The following is a 25,381-nucleotide window of genomic DNA, read 5'->3' as shown; positions in this document are numbered from 1 at the left end:
AAAGGACTGCCTGTTATTAATAAAAGATTTTAACTATTTCAATGTCAAGACAGAGAGTCAAAAGTAGCGTAAAGCATTCTGTGAGCATTTCCTTAGAGCAGGGGTCTTCAACGTTTTTTGGGCCAAGGACCCCTTAACTGAAAGAGGGGCCGAGTAGGGACCCCCTACTACATATATTTTATTCAATTAAGTTGCATATTAAACTGGGCCGAATGGATGGAAATAAATGGTTATGTTTTAATGTTAAACATACATTTGGAAGACACAATGAATGCTTAAATGTAACTGTTTGACTATGATAGTGGCTACCTTACCTATAGTAAGCTTATCTTCAATGTGTAAAAAAAAAAAATAGGCCAATTTATCTTTGCTATTAATATGTTAGATTCATATTAATGTTTATATTCAGACATATTTAAATTTTTGAACAAAGAAACTTTCAAAAAACATTTATTTTTAACATAATTTGGCACCCCCCTATTTGTTTCTGAAATCTCCAGCAATGTTGTAAGGCTGCACTGCTAAATCAGTGGAGTACTTTTTTTAACATCATTGTAACGACAGCACTGAGACAAATGTTTCCCAGAAAGTCTTTATTTGTGGTGGCAACATCATGCAAAAGCTCTGGTAAGAAATGAAAAGAAAGCTTGGAATGATGCATGGAAACTAAAATAGAAGCAGATATGTCTGTTAAAGATTCAGTGTAACAGCGATCGTAGGATTGTGCTCAGACTTAATTCTGCTGTTAAAATGATGCTCAACTACGGACTCTGTCTATTAGATAGCAGGAGGACGATAAGACATAAATACATCTGCACCTAAAAGAAAAATGAAAGACTTCAATTTCTGTGGTGAAAATTCACATACAGCACATTACCAGTGAATCCACACGTCTCAAACATTTAAAGGAGCCATCTGAAATGAATGGGCTGGAGAGTGATGTATACTTACAGGCGATATACTGTCATTAGTGGCTAATGAAGAAAGCCATTTACACTGATGGGAGTTCAATGGTGTCCTGTTTCAACCCTTTACTTTCATTCACACAAAAGCAACTCGTAACTGTCAATTTTTGAAGTCCATTGAACAAAACTTCTTTTTTCTGAAAAGAAAATGTTAAATTATGGCATCTATTTTCAATTTATGTTCTACCAAGGGCACGGGAAATTAAAATAGATAATCTTTGTACATGGGAATGCATAGTGGTCAAAAATAGAAGAGCAAAAACATGAATAATTTGACCACCAAAATTATGAGGATTCAACAAATTCCTCCCCAAATTGATTCAGGAAAAACAACGCACATTTATTTAAATTGCAAATACTATTACAAACGCTTGAGTCAATAATATCCCACCACAAGAAGTCCGCTTCAATATCATACAATGCCAAATCAAAGGCAATTTTACATCTTCACTCTTATTCACCAATGTGTCAAATCTTCAGAGTACACATTTTTCTGTAGAAAACTCACAGGGTTTTTTTTTTTTCCCTTCCTTTATACAGAGTAATAAAAAAAAGTTAAGGCAAGATGCATCAAACAGAAATCCGAAGGCCATGGACCAGCCTCTGCAGGTGTTCTGATTCCACCGATTCTGGATCAGAAGAAGGTGCAGCCAGCAGCTCCCATTCGCTCTCTGTCTCAGGCATCTTACGACTGGCGGGAGGGGAGGGGAGGGGAAGAGAAGAAGCGGTGGTGGAGGGTGGGGTTGGGGGCTGTCGGAGGTGTCCACTGCCACTCCTCCTCCCCTCCGATCCCCCTCTACGAGTCTGCCAGAACACTCTTCTTTGGCACTTAAGCTGGCAGACTCAGCTTCTTTCCTTTCAGTACTGAAACGAGACAGGACAGCTTCATGTTTAACATATCAGACCGACGGATTGCACGTTGTCATCAACCTTACTTATTGTTTCATATTAGTATTTGAATATTTTCTCACTGCATGCAGATAGTTATGGTTTTATGTGCTGAGACAATGGTTTCCAACCTTTTAAACAAGCAACCCTTGATAGCAAGTAGCGCTGGCTACCAGATTCAACACTTTTTAGGCACCGACCGAATTGCCTCCAAAGTATCGAGTATCGAAAAATGCATCGTCATTCAATACCAAATTTCAATCCTTAAAGGAACACGCCGACTTATTGGGACTTTAGCTTATTCACCGTAACCCCCAGAGTTAGACAAGTCCATACATACCCTTCTCATCTCCGTGCGTGTCGTAACGCTGTCTGACGCCCCAGCATTAGCTTAGCCTAGCACAGATCATGCAGGTAACTGGTTCCAACTAGCCGACTGCTCCGAATAAGTGACAAAATAACACAAACATGTTCCTATTTACATGTTGTGATTTGTATAGTCACAGGGTGTACAAATAATAAGATCACATGAGACACAGCCATCTTCTAACTGTATACTAAGTGGGATCTATATTCTCAGAAAGTGGAAGCACTGCTACTTGGGCAGAGTGATTAGCGCAACACCGAAAAGCACAGTTACTTCCGTCAACAAAACCAATGTGAATAGCTAGTTAGTAGCGAACATGACTGGTGATCATGGCATTATTTGTACACCCTGTGACTATACAAATCACAACATGTAAATAGGAACATGTTTGCGTTACTTTGTCACTTATTCGGAGCAGTCGGCTAGTTGGAACCAGTTGCCTGCATGATCTGTGCTAGGCTAAGCTAATGCTGGGGGCGTCAGACAGCGTTACAGCACGCATGGAGATGAGAAGGGTATGTATCGACTTGGGGGTTACGGTGAATAAGCTAAAGTCCCAATAAGTCGGCGTGTTCCTTTAAGGAGTAAATCTCATCAGTGTCAGTGAGCCAATCAGCACGCAGCATGCTTCTACCAAGATCTAATAATGTCTGTGATTGGCTGTCTAATGTTATATGTCGTAGAGACACGCAGGAAAAACTCGTAGCGAGGTCATGGTATTGGAAAGAATTTTAACAATTCCCAGCCCTAATAGCAAGACATTGCTCTGTCTATGAGCTGTGAGCAATATTTCCTTCTCAAATCTTAAGGTGGTTCAGTTTTAGAGCCTTTTAGAGTTTTTTGTAGCAGGAATGTTTGTCTTTCCTGTTTATCTTATTAAACATCTCATGACACCCGAGTTTTATTAGGCGTCCCCTGTTACAGAGACCACCATGCCGGGATAGTGACATATTTTACCTCTAGAAATGTCTGCTGCCACCCAAACACAACAGGGGTATAAAGGGGTTAATGGAAATTAGTTTGTAGTGCTCTCAACACAAGGACTATTTCTTTGGTAAAATGTAGTTCCAATGAAAACTGCTCTGTGCGGTCTGTGGATTATCCAGCCTAAAAAGGGCCTGTATCCTGGAATAGCTTCAGAAACCACCTCCCCTGTCCCACGTCAGATTAGTGGGGTCTGTGCCCGACTATTTCTGTAACTTTACGCAATCGGGGATCCAACATTCACACTGTGATTGGCCAGCTGCACAGAGGCGAGAAACGAGCCCGGGTTGGAACTTGGTTCCTGTATTTCTCTTCGCTCATTCGTCACTAGGCTCTCGTACCGAAAACAACCGGTATCTACCAGAGGGAATGACAACTCAGATTTCGGCGCCTCATTTCGCTGACAATTAAACGCCTGCGCTGCCCAACGTTAGCCTACCGTTAGCTAGTAGCTGGTTTAAACAGGGTTTAAATGCTGACAGCTAACTGCTCCAACATGTGTCTGTATTTCACTGGAAAGGATTCCAACAGCGGGACGTCCCAACAGTCTGCAGCTAAAGACACAGAGGAGACTAGCTGACCTTTGAGGCCACTGCCACGGTCTGAGTTGTGGGAGAAAACACGACGGGACTTAATGGTGCGTTGAATGTTGTTGTAAAGTAGCCTTCTGCCATCTAGTGGTTCTTTTTGTCATGTCACAGCAGACTGGTGAAATAAGTTATGTTAAAACAATTGTGATTTACATTTTTCTGTCACGTTAATATTAAAACTGTTTGCATAAGAATGCCATATTGTAATGATTGCACTCCCAAACAAGTTATTACATTTTAAATAATTATTTAACTTTGACCATATGGCCTTAGTAATAAACAAGCTGTTCTTTAATGTCACAGACTGTCATTTAATAACCCGCTCTCAACTGGGACATTGGTCCTGGAAAGAGCTGCATTTTTCAATGCATTCCATTCAGTATTTATTACTGTAATTACATTAATTAAAATGTTACCGTGCATACTAGGCTGTCTGGCAAGTCTGGGTCTATATTAAAATATATTAAAATATTAAGATAATGTTTGACATTTCACTGTCAGCGTCTCCAATTTGTCCTCCACAGTAAATACAGCTTTCAGTTGATTTACGGTTATGTAGCCATTCAACTACATATACGTTGATACCAAACCAACTACCAGAGCAAAAGACAACACTTTCCCAGATTTACGGTTTCATAAAATTGAACAAAAATGCAGCAGCACTCACCTTTTGTTACATACAAATAGAAGAAGTCACAGTAGAGGATGGTCTGTACCACCCCAGCAACGATGGCGATCATGTCAAAGAATCCCTCAAAGTAGAACCTCCATATCCAGTTGATGAGGTAGAGGGCTCTGTAGAGTCCCAGGAAGAACAAGTAGTGGGTGGTGATGGTCTCCGCCTCACCAGTCTTGCTGATCATAAAAAGCTGTGGCAGGATGGCCACCGACTCCAAGTAGATTGAGAACGTCCACAGAATCTGGGCCAAACAAAGGGGAAGGTAAATAATGGAGCGCTGATATGTTTTGACTGAATACAAATGCATTTGCATACTTTTTTTATCATCTCCAACGGAACAACATGGCCATGGGCATGAATCCTGCTGGGGCACTAGCAGAGTAGTTTTACTGGATAAAGTTTCAGGCCAAGGTGCACCAATGGTCTCTTCTTCCGTGTGTGTGCGTCATGTATTTCAAACGCCCAGCAAGTGCTGCCTATGCGTTTCATTAGCCTGGCATGTATTATCACTTAACACTCAGGGCATTTTCACACCTGTAGTTCATTTGCTCTGGTCCAATTCAGTTGATGAGTTTGTAACCGTGGTTTGGTCTCGTTTCACATGGGAGGAAAATCCAGGCGTACCAAAATTTGTCATCGCATATCTCTCACATTTCCATGCTCAGACCAGCTCATTTCATTTAAAATCATTTTCCACGTTGTTTTGGGAGCGACTTTTCTACGTCTGCTCTGCTCACTGAGACCTAGCTCTGCTCTGCTGGTGTCGCCAACTTTGGCGGCGGCTGGTTTGACTACAGAGACAGCGAGCTTGAACACAGTCTATTTCTGCAAGAGGATAATTTGTTTAGTTTTGTCCATACCTGCCCAAACCAACCACGCCGAGCTGGTAAGCGCTCCAGGGTGCGATTCAACTGAACTAAACAGGGCAGGCCTGAAAATGCCCTTAAACCAAACAGAAAATGGGTTTGTGGCTATTAGAATCTACTTGGGCATGAGGGCAACCAAATCCTGTGTAGACCCATTATATATGCTGGTGATTACCAGATTAGTTGTTCGTTCTTTGTGAAAAAAGCCTCGCTATAGTCGGGAAACAGTTGCACCAGCTGTCTTGTAAGCCCAAACTTAACCTAGCGAGCAAGACAGGGTGACATGTGTAAAAACAAAAGGAGAGAATGTTCACTTTATTGTGTAATGACGTCATGGAAATCTGTGTATGACTTGACTTTGCCTACAGTTGACAACCAGAGATTGACCTGTGACATCTGTCTGGTATGAATGGAGGTTAACGGCACATTCAGAAACAACAAGCATGTCTGCTGGATGAAAGGGGTGTCACAGTGTGTCTGTGCAGTGTGTCTGACCTCCAGGGGAGAGAAGTCATGGTTGACCAGGAAAGCCAAGCCACCAACAGGGACAACCAGGAACTCCACTCTGAACGTGTCATGGTTCCCATCGTAAGTCGCCTTGAACTTCGCGCAGATCAGGTACACAGTGGCGTACGCACACCCAATGTAGATGATCTGAAAAGGGACAGGCAAACATGAATACAATCAAGGAGCAACGTCACACAAGTCCATCACATCTTGCTGGACACCCTCATCCTTTAGCAAACACAGGTGTGTCGGCTTGGTGTACTAGTTAAGCCTTGGCACTGTGCGTTAATTGCGACAGGATTTAAGAATGAGAAGCCCCGTGCAAGTGTTTCACCTTCATGGTGGTGTTGTAGAGAGAGATGAAGGAGGTGAGCAGGTCCAGGTAGCGAGTGGTGAACACCAAGGCAAACAGAACCTGACTCTTTCCAGAAATACCTGTGAGGAGACAGCAGAGGCCATGCAAACACGTTTACATCCCAAAAACAGGTTTATCTAACTTCTTGACATTTAAAACGGATAGTTCACGGAATATACTCTTATCTAGAGGGCAATCGTTCCCGCCCAGACAGTTTTGATGCAACTTGCTTATGTTTTTAGGATATCTGCTATAGCTCGCTAGTACAATACACACTACATTTGCTTGTTGTGCTTAAACTTCAAGGAATTACATTTTGAAGCAAACAGCAACACCTGTATCCAAATACATTACTCAAAGTAGGCTAACCCATACACTGCTCCAGAGCTCTCTAGTTCTTTTTTTAACAACATATGCCAGGTCACTTTATTGCCATGCAGGAGATTCACTGCAGGGTTGAGAGTTCCCTTTTTTGTCCACCTGCCACTGTGGCTGGTGGATTCCAAAATCTACCAGCCACATGCATATTTTGCCAGCATTTGGCTGGTACTAAATTCATTCATAATCCAATGGTCACTTTCTGCAGCCAGCCTGTCTACAGACAATGTATATGAAATATCAGAGCCAAGACTAAGATTCAAAAAAATAATACAGAAAATGAAAACTTTAAAACTGCAAGCTAAAAGATTTTCACGTAATGGTAGTTAGTTTAGTTAAGGAGCATGTGGTATTAAAGTTACAATGTAGTCTAATAAGGAGTTGGTAGTGTGACAGTCTTCTCCCTCACCTACACCTGTAGCAAGCTTCTCTGTGTTTCTGGTATATGTTGGCAAGTGACAACACATTCACCTCAGTCACACCCACTGCCAGACTAGGAGGAGGGAGGGGGTATGATCAACGATCACTACATCATTAGTAGCAAAAGAAGTAGTCTAGTGCTATCAGTTATAATACATCATATACAGCCGTAGCTGGTTGAAATGTACTTGCACTGAAGTCCAATATGCAACTGTTTAGAACAGCAGAGCTTGAACAAGATATACCTGCATGTATAGCTATCTGCTTTGATAGCAAGTATACAGCAGTAATGACATAACTCAGGTGACTGCCTGTCCTGCAGTGATACAGCCCTAACCTTTGACCGTTGGAAGAGCAGGAAAGCACAGCAAGGTTTCAGCATGATAACACTAACAGTGCTTGCAACGATCAACTATTCCCCTGCAGCCCTGCTGGGCAAATGCGAAAGCATGCATTTAGTGATTTAGACTCTCCAACTACAACTACTCAGTGCTGCCACGTCAGAGAGGTCACTGGGCTAACGTAACGTATGGGAATAACTGGGGCCGACGTGAAACGTGAAGCTAGCAGTTTCCTCAACATTGAAAATGACGAGGCCCAACCGACACACGCTGTGGCCCTCAGTCTGGTCCCCTTGTGGCCCTCTGGTCCCCTTATTGTCCCTACCTGACGTTGTTGCGGGGCCCGCAATACAGCCCAGGGTAGCTAACAAGACAGCTGCTGCTAGCTGTACTTTACAGGTAGCTACTTCTTCCCGACGTGAGGATTTATCAAGTTTCACGTCGCAGCTAGCAATGTTACAGTGACAGCAATGACCAGCTAATGTCAGCGTTACTAGCCAGTCGGCTAATGTTAGCCGAGAAGATGCTAACTAGCTCCGACTAACCTTACAGAAGAAGTTTCACAATATAACACATTTTTTTCGTCTAGTTAAGCTGTACATTTACACGACAGGACACACTATGTGCAAAGAGGGGCAGTGGAAGTAAAACTGTGTGACTACTTACCGGCACAAGACCTGGTTTTCCATATTTTTAGCAGCAGGATGATGATGGCTGCTAAATGGGAGAGATCGCCGGTTAGCCGGAAAATGTTCATGTTTATGGGAGCTCCGGCAGAGGTAAGACCCTATAAAGAGCTCCGTTCGTCTCCGGTAACGATGAGTGTACGAGCTGACACCGTGACACTAGAATAGACTGATTCTGGCTTCAGAAAATGGGAAAATGGCGAGCAAAGCGCGACGTGGCTTGGGGACGTGGCCAAGACAATAGTACCCAATGCAAAACGGGAAACGTTCGTGCGCTCAGCCAATCAGAAGACAAGGCTGCATCATTTGCATAAATTATTCTATATGAATGCTGCCTCCAAGCTCTATGGAAAAAAAATAGTAAATGCGAATTTCCTCTTGCCATGTACAAGGAAATGCACCAGGGAATTCATCCCAGCTATGTGGAGGAAATACAGGACGTCACATGAACAGAGTAATATTTTAATTTAAACAAAAACAGAACTAATGTTGCATCACGGAAGTGTCAATAGATTATATCATGAAACAACGGTCTACTTCCAACATTTTGGTGTGTTGCTGATTTTGCATGTTCAAATGCATTGAGTTTAGCTCTACACCACTTCATTTCCATCCCTGGGCAAAAGTTAAGTGAATAAAAGTCAAGATAAGTCAAGATAAACTAAACACTATTTGCGTGGGGTCCCTGGAACTCTGTTTGGATGCACTGCTACAAGTCTACAATATCTAAGATCATCTCAACTAATTACACATCACATTCATTCAGTGACATGGAAAAATGAGCTGAGAAATGCAGAACATTGTCTTTTTTTTTTATTCTGGAACCCATATAATACATTTTCAATGCAAATATTGCAATCATTGTGGCACCTTTTTAATAGTCTGTTGTGCAGCACTGATGTAAAGCGAGACCATGTAACTTTTAAATGACTAAATAATCACGTCTCCCTCTAAAAAATTGAATTCCAAAGTAATAAAACACATCCTTGCTTAATTCAATACACTGCTACAGTGCTAGCAGTAGCTTATGGTGGCTAACGTTGGTTAACGGTAGCTAGATATTGCTGTGTAACTGACAGTCAGTTTGGCAGCTTTACGGCTTCTTTGTACTTGTTCTACAGTTACACTGTTTCAGCATTACAGCTGCACTAATCAGTATATTTCATTTAACAATGGGTCAAATGACTACATGTAATGTCAAAGGGGTCGCTCGTAGTAGGTGTAGTGACCCAGTGAATCCCTCCCCCGTCCCCCAGCTCTACGGCGTTTGGGCCATTCCACCAGCAACTTCAATTCCATCTGCAGCTGTATTTCAGCTAAAAAAAAACGCAGGGTTCCCCCCAAGAAAAGTTGTTTAGCCCGGTGGCAAGTGTCTTTTTTCGACGAGGGCCCAGCTGGGGCCAGTCCCAGACTGATGGCAGCATTATTCTAGAGCCCAATAGTTTCTGTGATACCAAATAATGGGTGGACTCGCGAATTTGAGAATTTAAAAAAGCTATAAGATAGATTCCATAGGGCCCTACATTAATAAGTCAGTGCTAAAAGCTAACTGGAGATTTGAAAATATAACTAAGTTTACAGCTGAGCGGCCCCATTAACTGTAGTAAAACGTCTTAAAAATACATAAAAAATAATTCCCAGAGACTTAGGCCACCGGGCTTGCACTACACTGGGGGGAAACCCTGAAACAGGAGACAGATAAAGTTAACAAATAGCTGATGAACAACTGCCAGATTTCCACTGCATGGTACGACCCGACTCGACTCACTTGGAACCGATCTTTTTTGGCTTTCCATTGGCAAAAGCTGAGTATAGTACCTTACCGTACTTTTCTGTTACCACCCTGGCTGAGGCTCCAAGCGAGCTGAGCCGATACTAAAAGGTGAAGTTAAAACACTGCAGAGCAGCTTTAAACATTATTCGGTAATGCACACATAGGCTCGCTTTAAGAAGGCCTCATTTTATTTTGGTCATAACTAATAGCAAGTAAAAAAAAAAAAAAAAAATTAGCATTAAAATACAAAAGGCCAAATTCAGAATGGTTGAATCAAGTATGTGCATACACTGATACTTTGCATTAGAAACTGAAATAATTAAAGTGCTAACTCAACCATGATTATTCCCGTTGATATTACAGAATGATGAAACCCTAACAGTAAACATTTCCCACAGATAACAGACTTTAAAGAACAAACACCTACAGGATGGCGATATGACCTAGATGATTTGTTTTTTTAGTGGCATTTCAACATAGGCAAACTGCCATTCAGTTATTTTTTGCTTAAAAAGTAGAGGTATCACCGTCACACTAGATGGCTGGAATATGGAGGAACTACAGTACCTGAGCATCACAGCTGACACCATTTCTAAAGAAATACAGTCAGAAATACTGTGTTTTATGAATGAAGACTAGGAAAATTGGGACTAAAATCCACCCAGGAGCAACCTACCAAGATAAAGTTAAAGATAAAGCCTCTGACGTTCCCACAGTGCATTTGGAACTCAGGCAGACTTATCCTCTGAGGCCTTGAGGACAAAAACGGCATCGTCTAGGACGTAGTAATCGTTATACATGTCCCCTTCACAGAGGTATGGCAACCGGGTCACAGCCTCCACCTCAAACCCCGCCCTTTGGAAAACCTCATTGGACAGGTTGGTCACTTGCTCCTCCCACGTTTTTCCTTTTACTTTTATATGTTCTTTGGGACGCTGCCATCTTCCTCCTAAGAACAAATTGAGACAGAATGGTTTGATTAGGAATCAAAGAGGATGTATAGGAAATCGTATACGTATGAGGCAACTTGTACCGATTCCCAACTTACCGACTTCCACATACGGCTGGAAGGGAAGCACTGCGGCCAGGATGAGTCTCCCTGTGTTGGGAACGAGCGATAGCCTGATGTCCCGCAGGAGATGCAGAGGATCGTCACAGCGGTCCAGCAGGTTCAGACAGCTGACCACATCGTACTGGAAACCAGCCTGCTGCCACTCATCTATACCCAGCAGCCTAGGCAGGGCAGTAAAACAGCATTTTTTAGAAGGTAATAAGTTACTTTTAAGGGTACAATAAATCATAGTTTTACCAGTTTTCATTTATTAATTAAAACGCTTTTTCCAAAGGTGTCTTTTGTTTATTTTTCACTTTAAATCTGATTTATTACATATTACACATTTTGTCAGTTTCACAACCATATATTGTGGAACCATTTACAGTGAAAATTGAAAGACACAGAACAGAAGACTTATCTGCCTTTACAAGCTTTTACCTTGAACGCTGTCAAAGATAAGAAAGTCAGCCAATGAGCACCTTTAAAGCTCACAAATTAACACATTTTATTATGTTTGTTTAATCTGTACATACCACAAACGATGTCTTGATCTTTTCCAAGTCGCAGGGATACTACCCACGACTGTATGTTTATGTCAAATGTACGTCATATGTTAAGCCACTGCATATGTATATGTATTTCCAAGTCTGCAGGGATTTGTCAGGGCTTTTCCAAATAGATTTTTACACGTGTCCAATTAGGTAATTATTGCCTCTTAGTGTACGATGGTGTCTTTTTGATCACTGTTAAGATACTGTAAATGAAACTCAACTCTTCTAGCCCAGACGGGTTATCTGCGAGAACTGTTGAGTTTAATCAACTGTAGCTTAACAGCAATTAAAAAAAAAACTGGCACTGCAAGCAGTTATGACGGGGTCCAAGCCTCCCCGGTGCGAGTCGCCCCGAGACGAGTAGCTACAGACATTTGTTTGCTCCTAATTTGGGCATTTTTGAACCAAGGAAAATTCTTTTGATGACTTTTTGTCAGGGCCATGTGAAGATGCTGTATGTAGAGTTTCAGGCAGATCGGGCAAAAACCTCAGGAGGAGTTGCAAAAAATAAGTTTTGCACATTCCACGATTTTGCGAGAATAAATTCTGCGTGGAATTGGTCGTTGCCTACGTCATGATTTGGCTTCATTCATTGAATGCGTGGATGTAAGGTTTTTAAATGTGAAATGTGGGAGTTGTAGGCCAAAACTCATCTGCCTTGATTATAGCGCCACCTAGTGGTCCACATGTTTAATTTTCGGTATGTGAGCTTTATGAAGCATTGTACGTCTACGCTGTAACTTTGAAGTTGCTCACATTAGTGTTAGGGGTTGAATCCAAAAGTGGGTCAAGTAGACCACGCCCAATTTGACGAATCAGTACACCACTGTAGGCGTGGCCTCAGGAGTGGCCCTAGATGGTACCCTCCGCATTTCGTAAAAATCGGAAGAGCCCTTAAAGAGATATATTCGTATCTGTAGCGGCCAATCTTCGTCAAATTTGGTCCAGAGCATCCGAGTGGCATGGCAAACAAGAAACATAAGTCTCGCGCTCAAAGCATTTCATTTGGCCGAGATATGTAAAAGTTTGTGTATTAATTCCGCTCCTGACGACGCCACAAAAATGTGTTTGTTCGTAATTTGCGCATTTTTGAAACAATAATATTTCTTTAGATTACTTTTTGTTAGGTCTATCTGGAGATGGAGATGCAGATTGGACGCACGACCTAAGAGGAATTAGAAAAAGTAGATTTCTGATATTTCTTTGTTCAAACTGTCGCTATATCCTGACTACTACGTGAATCCGATCACGTTCCTCCGCCTCCTCCTGGTGCTCCTAATGGCATCAAGGAAACAACCAATCAGAGCCCAGGAGTCTCTCACACAGTGTCAACGACTGCGGTCTTGTGTACTGTCAGGATATGACAGTTTGAGCAAATCTGACAAAAAGTTATTTTTATAAAAGTTATGTACTGAACCTTTAACACCGAACAAAAAAGATTAAAGTGGAAGCGACAGAATTGATTAGTGAATGTAACAGTATTTCTGTTATCGAAAAGAGACGCCTAGAGCAACAGAATGATGAGTATGACATTAATCTGTTGTACTGATGGAATTAGTGCACTGGATTGAGATTGTTTATTGAGAGTTTAAATCTAAATCTAAACCGTCCTGGTATTTACTACTTACTTGTAATTCCTCCTCTGAAGATGCCATCTCATGGGTAATGAGACTTCAGTTGCATAGACATCTCTGAAATGGGCTCCCATCACCTCTGTGACCCCTCCATCCCCAGCGCCGAGGTCCAGGAGTCTGTCAGCCCTCCAATCCGGGCCGATGCCGAGTAGCCTCTGGAACTGCTCCTCGGAAAACACAAACATAGAGCCGCGACCCAGAAACCTGGAGACAGAGAACACGTCAGAGGAAGATACGCAATCGGGGAAACGGAGACAAAAGGCAGATTTATGCTTCTGCAGGGGCTTTAAGCGTGATTTATGGTTCTGTGGAGGCTCCACGCAGAGCTTTCACGGCCGAGCGGACCAATTACAGTTGTTGTAACACGTGACGGCCCTGCTATTCTCTTAAAGAGATCGAGGCACACACCAACGCACAAGTACAAACTTCAGGCCACTTGCGTAGGCTACGGTGAAAGATCTGCATGGAGCCTCCACAGAACCATAAACCAGGTTTTAATTGGCCTAAAGATGTGTCTGTACTACTCACCCGTTAATGGAGGTGCGTGAGACCAGTGGGCTTAGGACTGTTGATGCAAAAGAGTGGTAGAGCTGGGTGAACAGCCAACCAGACTTCTCCCCGCTCCGCTTGAGAAAAGCCTTGGTGCCTGAGTCCAGGTGGCTCTGGACAAACATGGGTCGCACTGATTCTCCCAGCAGCTCAGGACCGCACCGGTACCACTAGGGCCACGGGAGAAAAGATCCATTGAAATTTTGGACAAAGAGAGAATTGAAGAAGCATTTACAGAGGGAAAATAGGACACTTGGATCTACTTCCATAACACCTTGTACCTTCGTGGCTTAAATGTGGATGCCTGCAGGCTTATCTTGTAACTGTATAAATATGTTCCTTTAATCAGATTCCTTTTGGGTTTTGTGTGATTGAATGATTTTAAAAGTACATGTTCACATCAATGTTTATTAATGTCACAAAGCCTTTTTAACCCGCTCTGCATCTCTTCTGAGTTGTTGGTTTCAATGGGAGTGCAGTAGGACTGGAAAACGACATATTACACACATTAGACAATAACTTCTTAACTAAAATGTGAGACGGGGATGTGCAAAGATAAGAGAAGAAATTTAAAAACAACCAATATTATTTATGTATAACAAATACGTATGTGAAGGTGCCCCCCTCTTATCTGTAGCGCTGGGTACCAGATACAATAGGCACCGACCGAATTGCCTCTAAAGTATCGAGTATCAAAAAATGCCTCGTCAATTATTACCCAATTTCAATACCTAAGGAGTAAATCGCCTCAGCGTCAAGGAGCCAATCAGCATGCAGCATGCTTCTACCAAGATCTAATAATGTCTGTGATTGGCTGTCTAACGTTACACATCGTAAAGACACAGAAAAAAACTCTATGTTACACAGAGACGGCTCACGTAGTAGGAGCTGGAACATAAATACAAAGATTTGTGCCGTAACGTGAACTGTAAAATTGCTATCGGAAAAAGTATCGTTTAGGAATCGGTTTGGAAAAATTTTTTGGACGATACCCAGCCCTATATATCTGTGTAACATGGACAGCCTCATGCCAAAATCCATTTACAAATGTGACAAATGTGTAGCTTGCTAATTGCAAAAGGTGTCAGTCTAGTCTTCACAAGTGAACTGGCTGTGGTTAGTCTCTAAGAACTAGGGGTGGGGGGAAAAATGTATACAGCATAGTATCGCGATATTTTTCGTGGCAATACTGTATCGATACACAGACGCCAAGTATCGATCTTTTATTATATATGTGTTGGTCAGTTTGTCTGCTTGACAATCCCATTTTGCAGCAATACAATTGAAGTGAGATGAACAAACAGAGAAATGTATCTTTTTAGATAAAACAGATGGTGACAAAATTTTCCTTTGGGGACATAATTTGAAATTGGGAAAAATTTGAAGTTGGAAAAAAGGTAATAAATTGCAATATATCGCAGAATATTGCAATATGTTTAAAATCGCAATAATATCGTATCGTGACATAAGTATCGTGATGATATCGTATCGTGAGGCCCCTGGTGATTCCCAACCATACTAAGAACGGGCACCAGTTCTGACCACGCAATTCAAAAACATGCCAAAAAATGCATTCAGTCGAGCAGACTGATCATGATTCATGAAGAATGCATTTTTTTTAAATGTCTTTATATAGACAGCATTCAAAGACATCCAGTCAGAACGTAAAAAACACAATCATGCATTATGCCAGGGGGATTGCAATTAAATAACAAATAAATCAAGTGTATGAAGATCTTAAAGTGGGTACGCTGATTGATGGTTTTAACAGCTTTTTTGTTTTCGAAAGTTGAGTAGCTCAAATGTAATGTAATGTGTTTGAGTTCATTTTCGTATATTAAAAAAAATGGTTTGTGGTTGGCAAATTAAGACTTATTAATATGAAATTTAGCGAGCAGCAGTATCAAATTAATGTGGTATCTATTGTAATGTGTATGTAATTTCTTTTGTGTTTTATAAAATGTGTATCAGAAAAAGTATCGTTCAGGAACCGGTATCAAAGTCACGGTATTGGTATGGAAACCAAACATTTTTTAACCTTATCTGTGCAACATGGACAGCCTCATGCCAAAATCCATTTACAAATGTGACAAATGTGTGGCTTGCTAATTACAAAAGGTGCACGAGTCTAGTCTTCACAAGTGAACTGGCTGTGGTTAGTCTCTAAGAATGGGCACCAGTTCTGACCACGCAATTCAAAAATATGCCAAAAAATGCATTCAGTCGGGCAGACTGATCATGAAGAACGCATTTTTGTTTTTAAATGTCTTTATATAGACAGCATTCAAAGACATGCAGTCAGAACGTAAAAAAACTAAAACACAAACATACATTATGCCAGGGGGATTGCAATTACATAACAAATAAATCAAGTGTATGAAGATCTTAAAGTGGGTACATTGATTCGATGGTTTTAACAGCTTTTTTGTTTTTCGAAAGTTGAGTAGCTCAAATGTAATGTTTGAGTTCATTTTCGAATATTAAAAAAGATGGTTTGTGGTTGGCAAATTAAGACTTAACAGTATCATATTAATCTGGTATCTATTGTAATGTGTATGTTAGGGCTGCAACTAACTAATATTTTCACAGTTGATTAATCTGCCGATTATTTTCTCGATTAATCGATTAGTTGTTTGATCTATAAAAATGTCAAAACATGGTGAAAAATGTGGATCAGTGTTTCCCAAAGCCTAAGATGACGTCCTCAAATGTCTTGTTTTGTCCAAAACTCAAATATATTCAGTTTACTGTCACAAAGGAGAGAAGAAACTAGAAGATATTCACATTTAACACGCTGGAATCAGAGAAATCTGAAAAAAATGACTCAAACGATTAATCGATTATCAAAATAGTTGGCGATTAATTTAATAGTTGACAACTAATCGATTAATCGATTCATCGTTGCACCTCTAGTGTATGTAATTTCTTTGTGATTCATAAAATTAGTATCAGAAAAAGTATCGTTCAGGAACCGGTATCAAAGTCACGGTATTAGTATCGAAACCGAACGATACCCAGTCCTACTTATCTGTGTAACATGGACAGCCTCATGCCAAAATCCATTTACAAATGTGCGGCTAGTCTTCACAAGTGAACTGGCTGTGGTTAGTGTCTAAAAACGGACACCAGTTCTGACCCAGTTCTGGTCCTGCCCGACTGATCATGAAGAATGCACAGCCTACCTCTTGTGTCTCCGCCGCGGCCGCGTCGTTCTCGCTCACCATGTTCATAAACAGGGAGCGGACGAGGGGACTGCGGACGTACTTCCCCGTCCACATCCTCCTGACGGAGAGCAGAAAGCCGACGTAACACAGCAGCCACGCTCCGAACACCAATGTCCTCAGCTGTAGAGGACACATAACGTTAATGGACAGCGGACAAACAGCGGCTGCAGTCCTGAAGAAGGAAACAGACTGGCCAGGTGATAGCACTGAGATATAACGTTATAATACTGAATACTGGATGATGATAGAGAAGAAGGGAATGGCGGCAAATTGTAAAGCAACACGCCGGCAACAGGGCATGTCTCCGGTTCCAAGACAACAAACCTGTGGGTGCGGTGGATTTAAGAGAGCCAGCTGCTATATTTACTCGCCCTCTTAGTCCTTTGAATCCATTGTCTTATCATTTTTTAACCTGGGTGGTCTGGTCTCTGCCCATTGTGACAACAAAAATCACTTCCGCATAGTCTGCATTTCCTGAGTTACCGCTAAAAGTGTCCCCCCCCCGGAACTATCTGATTTTTTTTATTAAGCACATAAGTATACAGCCACAAGTGTATACAATAGTGATGTGCGATACCACTTAATTCCTATTCGATCCGATACCAAGTAATACCCAGGCTGGTATTGCCGATACCAATACCAATACTTTTTACGTATTTTATTTGTAGTGTGATGTGACAACTAGTTTAAAGTAAAGTAGAAAAAGTAGGCTGTAGGCTTACCAATTCCAAATTATAGCTGCATAATGACAAGACAATAAACTACTCTCATATTATTTAATTATAAAGAAAATCTCAGAGACTTGTACAGTAAAACAGGTTGAAAATTACACACAAATACTTTTTGCTGTTCTTTACAACACATGTAAATCAGGCACCCTTGAAAACCGTTAACTCAAATTGTTTTCACAAAACATTCAAAATACATTCATGTCTGGCTGTATTTTGAATGTTTTGTTAAGCCTGCAGTCTTCGTAGTGGGGAATTAAAGAAGGGCTGCTGCAGCGGCCGGCTCCGTCACAAAGCCGCAGTGCACACACAACTGACCGGCGGAAGGAGAAGTAGTTCCTTCCCCTAACCGGATATAATTAGACTTTTCTGGTGACAAAAAGTTACTTATGATAACATAAACATTCACTCCAAATTACTGAGTTTAAATATCGATCTTTTTATATGAGAATCGATACTAGAGCAGGAGACGTTGGGATCGTAAATATCGATACTTTAGTATCGATCCGCACATCACTAGTATACAATACAAACAGGTCAAGTACGCCAGGGGAGATACAAAAATAAAACAAATAAAAAGAAAGATAACAACTCAATTTACATGAAGCATTTGAAAAGTACAAATAGTGTGTGTGTTCTTATTACTGCAACAGGATATAGTAGATAATATATAGTGAATATGTAAATGGACGGCTCTATGAAGTTAGGTGTTCGGTTTTGGAATTTGGACTTATGGATGTAAAATTTGGTCAAAATTAAAATCAGGTTGATTAAATAAAATTGAGAGGTGAGATTTGTGTCAAAGTAAATGAAACCAAAAAGTACATTTTACCAGCACAAGGAGAATTTAGGGTAAATAAGATCAGCTAAGTATCGAGACAGTTTACTCCAAAGTCATTTAGTATGAGGGCATAACCAAAATAAATGCACAAGAGTTTCTCTTTGATTCCCACAGAATGTACAGTTTACACTAATGTCTTTTTTGAGCTTCTGTAAATAGTGGTTGGTTGGGTAAAACCTATGAAGCATCTTAAAAGAAATCTCTTTGACTTTATTAGTCAGAAAAAATTTCTGCGGCAGAAGCCAGACCTTGTCCCAACATATATCACCAACAAAGCTGGACCAGTGTGATAAAGCAGAGGGTGTACAAATGATGTCATGTTGAAAAAGTTGACAGATTATTTTGTTAACATTATTACAGTGTAGAGAGAAGCAACTTTTACCAACCTCAGTATCAAGTACATTACCTAAAACTGTGGGGATAGCATCGAAAACAATCGAAAACTCCCTAGGATCGGAACTATGTGAATGCTTCTCTGCTGTAACCTGTAACTGCAACTTCATCATTTGCTGCCATTCATTTAGCTGAGAAGAGCCGAAATACTGTATGCATCACATAACGGAGAAGACAGGTAGCAGTCATGTTTTACAAAAGAATTACATTTTAAAATACTGCACATTATTTATCCTACGAACAAATTCGCTTCAAGATTTGCGGCTGTGGATAATAAATGTGAATTTTGTAAAATTGAAGAAGAAACTATTATACATCTATTCTGGGAGTGTCAGTATTCTGTGGTGTTCTGGAAAAAAACAATTGAAAACTATTTAAATATTCAAAAGAACCATGAAATTAAATTGGAAGCAAAAGATGTTATTCTTAATTACCATAACAAAAACAAAACAATACATAGAATTGTCAACTTATTAATTCTACAAGAGAAATTTCATATCCATAAAGTGAAATTTTCTAAATCTCGGCCAGCTTTTACTCACTTCAGAACTGAATTTCTGAACTTTTTTGAGTCCAAATTATTAATAATAGCTGATCTACTGCAAGATTTTTTCAAGGAAATGTGATGTATTAAGTGTCCTTTTTAAATTTTATATATATATATATATATATATATATATAATTTTTATTGTTATTTTTTCTTTATAAAGTAAGGTTGTAATGTTCCCTGGATGGAAATGAATATCTTTATGTATGATGCCGAATTGTTCAAACACTGTATAAATGTTTGTAAAGTTTTGCAAATAAAAAATAAAAAAATAAATAAAAAAAAGTTATGCTTTACAGTTTCATTAGATTTTTTTTTACCGTGTTACATCATGGCCGCTGAGTTACACAGGGTTTGAAATGTTTGTTTCTTTTGTGTCTGTCATGTAACGCGTGGGTGAATACAGGTATATATTCAGACAGACAGTGTGAGAAAATAATGTGTTTAAGCATGTTAACATGTTCTAGTAACAACCCCAAATACAAGTACGAACCTGTAAATGAGCATTATATATCAGTCTATTCTGCTGTTTGCCCAATCGCAGCACATTTATTTTTCTGTATTACCTGCAGGAGCGTAGCAAAAATGGGCCCCTCCCCGCATCCACAGCTATTTGTTCTAGCATCTTTTTGGTACTCAGTCGCATTTCCACCCTCAGTCCAACACCCCTGATTACCTACATATACCTAGTCTATATCCACAACGTTCCACTTCCGGGATTGCTCTCGTTGTGCCAGAAATACTGCCGGATGTCACTCTTTCTGGATGTCCGTGCCCTTCCTCTTTCTTTGTGTTGGCGTTCTAAACTCTGGTGGATTTATGAGGACTATGGTTAACTGCTCCTCAGATCTCTGCAGGGTTAATCCAGACAGCTAGCTAGACTATGACCCAATCCCAAAGTCTGGACTCACAGACTCACAGACCTTGGTGCGCGTTCTCACGAAATTCGTAAGGGCTTAAGGTTGTCCCAATGTCGAATTTCAAAGGGCGTGAGGGTTTGAGTACACACTTACCGAGCCCTTTCCGTGAGTCTGCATCGATGCAGACTTCACCAAAGGGAATTACCCACAGTTCAAAGCGTTGTGACGTTTACTGCGGAGACCATAGGGAAATCCATACGACCACGGACCACAGACCAACCTGTTGTCCAGCTTGTAAAACAAGAGTTTGAAAAAATGTGGAATCAGGCAGCTGTCTCCTGTGCCTTGGTTGTGTGGAGAGCGTGTCAGCAACATCTTTGTTATTAAACGTCGCCAAGGTAACGTGATCTCGTGAAGTGCTGTCCCAATCCCATTTATACCTATCTGAGGCCATGTGGCCTCACACACTCACGCACTTAGCACCTGAGATCAATGAAGTCTTTGAGTCTTTAGTCCTTAGTCCTCAGGGCTCACTTTGGGATTGGGCCATTCTGTCCTATCTGAGTTTTCTGTTCTGTTCTGTGCACGACTAAAACTACTTTTGAACTTACACGTTCCACCAAAATAAGTTCCTTCCTGAGGCTATTTGGTAGAGGCACCGTGGCTCCGCTCAGCGTTTAGCTCTGGCCAAGACGATTGTGATTGGTTTAAAGAATTGCCAATAAACCAGAGCACGTTTTTCTCCCATCCCAGAATACTGTGTGGACTTGCCAGCCACTCCTCCACAGCGCTGTGGAGGAAGGTCTGGCAATGTGAGACTAGCATATACCTAAAAAAAAAAAAAGAACTTGATCATGAATCTCTCATTATCTAGATGCCCCTCTGCCCCTGTCCTGTCTGCCCCTCCTGGTCTCTCCCCTTCGACTGCTCTGTTCATAAATCTGGGAAACCGTCCAGAAAAACGTTGTGGCTAATTATGGGCTGCTGGATGACTTTGTGAAAGCAGTCACCAGGATTGTCCCAGAGCTTCTTAATCCCAGACAGAGGTGTTTGTTGAGCCTTGGCCTCAGGGGTTAGATACTGAATGATGAAATAGACAACTCAAAGTTTTGGCTCTTTCATGTGAAGCCAACATTCAACTAAATTGCCACGGTTTTAAAAAGTTTCTCGGTTTTAGCTGACACTGGAGTTGTGTCGCCCAGAGCAGACGATCAACATTGAGACCATTAAGCCACACCTGGATATAATCACTTCACTATGGAACACAGAGGTACAGTTATCTTGATTTCAAGCACTGCAGAGTTTCCCCCAGTGTATTGCTAGCCTGGTGGCCCACTGGGCCTAAGTTGTCCCCTCACCAGGCCTAAGCCTATTTTTTTATGTATTTTTAGGACATTTTTTAATCTACAGTTACACTTGGGTGGATTGGCTGTAAACCTAAGTTTGATTTATGGTTCTGCGGAGGCTCCACGCAGATCTTTCGGCGTAGCCTACGTAAGTGGCCTGAAGTTTATACTTGCCGTTGGTGTGTGCGTCCTCGGTAGAGCGAGGGAGAGAGAGACGGTGATTATCTTCGGAGCGAGTAGCGACTCTAGAGTCATAGTGAGAGAAACAAAGTGTCTCCCCTGGTCTTTCTGACCACGGTGGGAAATCTGGAGCAGGAAAAGTTAACCCTCTCCTTGATTTCATGTTGTTTATGGAGAAGGAGAACCAGGAAATGAGTCGGGGGGAAATGCAACGCTACCAAGCCACGACCGAGCGACATTTTTACATTTACAAGTTACATTTTTCGAGACCTGCACGTCAGGCTACGGCATAGGTTCGTGTCTCCACGTACCTACATATACGTAGTAGGGGTGTGCAAAAAAAATCGATTCGAATCGAGATTCAAGCTCTACAGATTCAAAATCGATTCATATTTTTTTTCGTTTTGACACTATTGTTCTGAAATGACATTACCTCGCCATTCCCATAGATGGCCCTGCGTCGAATTCACACTGACACCTGGGCACTCGTCATAATCAGAAGAAGAACGAGTGCAGCGGAGGTAGTTTAGCTGGCGCAAACAATGGCAAACCTCACAGAAAGAATTATTCAACCTGCTCCATCCCATGGATGTATTAAGAGAACTCTCCATCCTCATTGAAGGCGAGAGTTTGGAGACATTTCAGCTTTTATAACCTCGAGGGGAAGACGGAACTTGATAGGAATCATGCTGTATGCAGGCTTTGCAAAGCGAAAGTTAAGTATTTTGGAAACACCACAAACTTGAGAACTCACATGGTACGCCATCACCCGAGATTAACATTAAAGACGCAAAAGAATTTACACATTCCAGCCAGTGGTGGACTGTGAACTGGTTACACACACACACACACACACACACACACACACACACACACACACACACACACACACACACACACACACACACACCTAAATGTGTATCCATTATGTGATTCTGACACATCACAAAAGTTCTGTTGAATGGACTGTAGTTGCCACAGTTCTAAAAAGAAAGTTTTTCATTTTAGGAAGTTCAATGTGCCCAGTCGAGTTCACATTTAATAGTTTTATACTTGAATTAAATGTATTTGAAAGCTGGCCAAAGCTTGGCACTTTTGCAGTTTTTAGTTGCAAAAGTTTTTATTTTTGTATGAAGACATAAAGTAATATCAAACTACATTTAATTTGTTGTTTCTTTTCTTTTAAATTGTGTGTCTACTGCCATCACATGGGAAAAGTAACTACATTTACATACTGCGAATCGTTTTTTTGAATCGAGAATCGTTTTTGAATCGAAAATCGATATTGAATCGAATCGTGAGCCTAAAAATCGGAATCGAATCGTGACATTTTCTGAATCGTACACCCTTAATATGTAGCCATGCCGTAGATTTTACGCAGAAGCATAAATCAGGCTTTAGGCGTAGTCATATTTTCAAATCTCCAGTTAGCTTTTAGCACTGACTTAATGTAGGGTCCTATGGAATCTGTCTTATAGCTTTTTTAAATTCTTAATTTCTCATTGAGTCAGTCTGTGCCTGGCCCCAGTCGGGCCCTCAATAAAAAAAAGACACTTGCCACCGGGCTAAACAACCTTTTTGGGGGAAACCTTGCACTGTGTGGTTACTATTATTATCAAAGGACCACCAGAACGGAAAAACTACGTTACAGAGAGACGGCTCACGTAGTAGGAGCTGGAAGATAAAGATTTGTGCAGTAATGTTATTTTTTTTGTTTTATAAAAATGGTATTGAATCGTTTAGGAACCAGTATCAAAGTCATGGTACTGGTATCGACATTTTTTAAACGATACCCAGCCCTAGAAGCTAGCCTGGCTCTGTCCAAAGCTCAGAAATACACTTACCAACCCCTTTTAGAGCTCACTAATTAACACACTGTAAATTGTAAATTACATCTCATTCTCAGACAGAAAACAAGTAGGGTGAAAATGAAAATGGTAAGCATGCAGTACAATTTGGATGGAAAACTGACCACGGCAGAGCTATTATTTCATTGAAGGCCCTCGGCTGTTTATCCCAAAATTAACCGTATGTATTACAAATTTTGCAGAAAATCAATCAGTTGGCACCAGCATTTGTTCAGCTCTCTTAGTGCCATCTTTGACAACAGCCTTGACAGAACAAGAAGAAACGCCACTACAAGCAGACGCGTTAACTCATTACATTGACGCATTCAACAAAGAACTGACAGTGGAGAGTGCTGCACTGAGCAAAAGATCAGATGAAGTAAAGACGGGAGTGTAGCAGGGAGGGAGTAGAGGATGAGATCTCATTCAACATGTGTAGTCTTTGGATGGGGGGGAAGATGAGTGTTGACTCTTGCGCTGTTGGGGTCCAAGTAGCTTACAATTACATTACATGTCGTTTAGCTGACGCTTCTATCCAAAGCGACTTCCAATTAAGTGCTTTCAACCCTGAAGGTGCAAACTCCAGACAACAAGTAAGTGCAAGTACATTAGCTTTAAATAAGCAAAACTACAAAGAGCCACATGAAAGTGCAGCTTCGAGAAATATATATGCTTTTTGTTATCCTAGGTGTAGTCGGAAGAGATGTGTTTTTAGCCTTCGGCCGAAGATGCGTAGGCTTTCGGCCATCCTGATGTCAATAGGGAGCTCATTCCACCATTTAGGAGCCAGGACAGCAAACAGTCAGGATTTTGTTGAGTGATTAGTTGTCCCTCGTTGTGAGGGGGCAGCAAGCAGGTTGGCTGATGCAGAGCGGAGTGGGCGGGTTGGGGTATAGGGTTTGACCATATCCTGGATGTATGCTGGGGCTGATATTGAATCATGTTGATGTCGAAATTCTTGCTGAGGAGAATGTTACTACAGAAAATAAACCCTCTGTTGAAGACTCCGTGACAGATATTAGAGAGGATGAGAAAGTTCAGGCATTAGTCAGAACTATAGATGACAAGGGAGTACAATGCCGTGAGCCCGACTGAGACTGAAAACTGCACGAAAGAAGAAAGCCAGGGGTTCAGTTCCAGCACAACGGTCAACCAACAAGTGAAAGACATCAATACATCTAATGTAGTGCCATCACCAGTCAGACAACACCAACGTCCAAAGGGGGAGCAGTCAAACAGGGGTCCTCGAGTCCCGTCAACCAGCAAGACGTTTTCCAAATGTGGTAAGACATACAGCCGTGCGTCAGATATGAGACGCCATCAGAGGAGGCACACAGGAGAGCGGCCTTTCCAATGTTCGCAGTGTGAGAAGCGCTTTCAGTTCCAGTAGGACCTGAAGAGACACGAGTCAAATGTGTGTGGAATCACTGTGCCGCAGCCTCAGAACTGGTCCTCTGAGGTCCATGGAGACAAAGACATTCCAGACCCAGTGGATTTAGTGTTCAGAAGGCATTTTAGAGCCGCAGCCTTAATTTCAGTTAAAAAGAAGCACTAACCCCCACCCCTCCCCCAACCATCTTGTCGGTGATTGGCTGGGGTGGTTTGTTGTATTTAGGTGCACAGCCTGTGCCCCTAGTGTTTGTTTGAGGTTTACGACCCCTGTGTTGTCTCCTGAGACCGGGCTTTTTCACAGTGTGTTCAGGGGGCAGGCAGCTAGCGGATCAAGGAGAGATGCCTACGATTTGAGACAAAAATGAAATCGCGCTGAAACCATGCAGGAACTCATAGTGCACCTTTAACTTTTCTCATGTATTACAAGATCTTTTC

General features: G+C 41.4%; 2 protein-coding genes across 4 annotated transcripts; both read right to left on the bottom strand.

The window, feature by feature from the left end:
* Positions 1 to 578: 578 nt before the first annotated feature.
* Positions 579 to 8,271, bottom strand: kdelr2b (KDEL endoplasmic reticulum protein retention receptor 2b). Its single transcript, XM_031323905.2, has 5 exons — positions 8,007 to 8,271; positions 6,181 to 6,281; positions 5,835 to 5,993; positions 4,462 to 4,714; positions 579 to 1,829 (listed from the first exon to the last, which is right to left on the bottom strand). Exons 1-5 carry the CDS (start codon positions 8,095 to 8,097, stop codon positions 1,795 to 1,797), a joined length of 639 nt encoding a protein of 212 aa, XP_031179765.1. The 5' UTR covers positions 8,098 to 8,271; the 3' UTR covers positions 579 to 1,794.
* Positions 8,272 to 9,133: 862 nt separating this feature from the next.
* Positions 9,134 to 17,333, bottom strand: mettl9 (methyltransferase like 9). 3 transcript variants are annotated; one of them, XM_031323904.2, is made up of 6 exons: positions 17,137 to 17,333; positions 16,771 to 16,932; positions 13,568 to 13,758; positions 13,034 to 13,243; positions 10,849 to 11,033; positions 9,134 to 10,749 (listed from the first exon to the last, which is right to left on the bottom strand). In XM_031323904.2, the coding sequence occupies exons 2-6, from the start codon at positions 16,864 to 16,866 to the stop codon at positions 10,529 to 10,531; spliced, it is 903 nt and encodes a 300-aa protein (XP_031179764.1). In that variant the 5' UTR covers positions 16,867 to 16,932; positions 17,137 to 17,333; the 3' UTR covers positions 9,134 to 10,528. The 3 variants fall into 3 exon arrangements, with proteins under 3 accessions (XP_031179764.1, XP_035857121.1, XP_031179763.1); XM_036001228.1 differs by having other exon boundaries at positions 17,214 to 17,297; XM_031323903.2 differs by lacking the exon at positions 17,137 to 17,333 and having other exon boundaries at positions 16,771 to 17,122.
* Positions 17,334 to 25,381: the final 8,048 nt, after the last annotated feature.

The sequence above is a fragment of the Sander lucioperca genome, chromosome 5 (genome assembly GCF_008315115.2).
Source record: "Sander lucioperca isolate FBNREF2018 chromosome 5, SLUC_FBN_1.2, whole genome shotgun sequence".
Taxonomy (NCBI): Eukaryota; Metazoa; Chordata; class Actinopteri; order Perciformes; family Percidae; genus Sander; species Sander lucioperca.
The sequence above is the reverse complement of the archived record's forward strand: the minus strand, read 5'-3'. Positions and strand labels throughout refer to the sequence as shown.

Excerpts from the sequence above, each read along its gene's own strand:
- mettl9 (XM_031323903.2), bottom strand. The coding sequence starts at position 16,947 with ATGTGTCCTCTACAGCTGAGGACATTGGTGTTCGGAGCGTGGCTGCTG. Across the intron at positions 13,759-16,770 it reads CCGCGGCGGAGACACAAGAG|TGGTACCGGTGCGGTCCTGA; the intron begins GTAGGCTGTGCA and ends CCGTGGCCCTAG. Across the intron at positions 11,034-13,033 it reads CTTCAGAGGAGGAATTACAA|GCTGCTGGGTATAGATGAGT; the intron begins GTAAGTAGTAAA and ends TGCCCTGCCTAG.
- kdelr2b (XM_031323905.2), bottom strand. The coding sequence starts at position 8,097 with ATGAACATTTTCCGGCTAACCGGCGATCTCTCCCATTTAGCAGCCATC. Across the intron at positions 6,282-8,006 it reads GAAAACCAGGTCTTGTGCCG|GTATTTCTGGAAAGAGTCAG; the intron begins GTAAGTAGTCAC and ends GTCTCCTCACAG. Across the intron at positions 4,715-5,834 it reads ATGACTTCTCTCCCCTGGAG|ATTCTGTGGACGTTCTCAAT; the intron begins GTCAGACACACT and ends TGTTTGGCCCAG.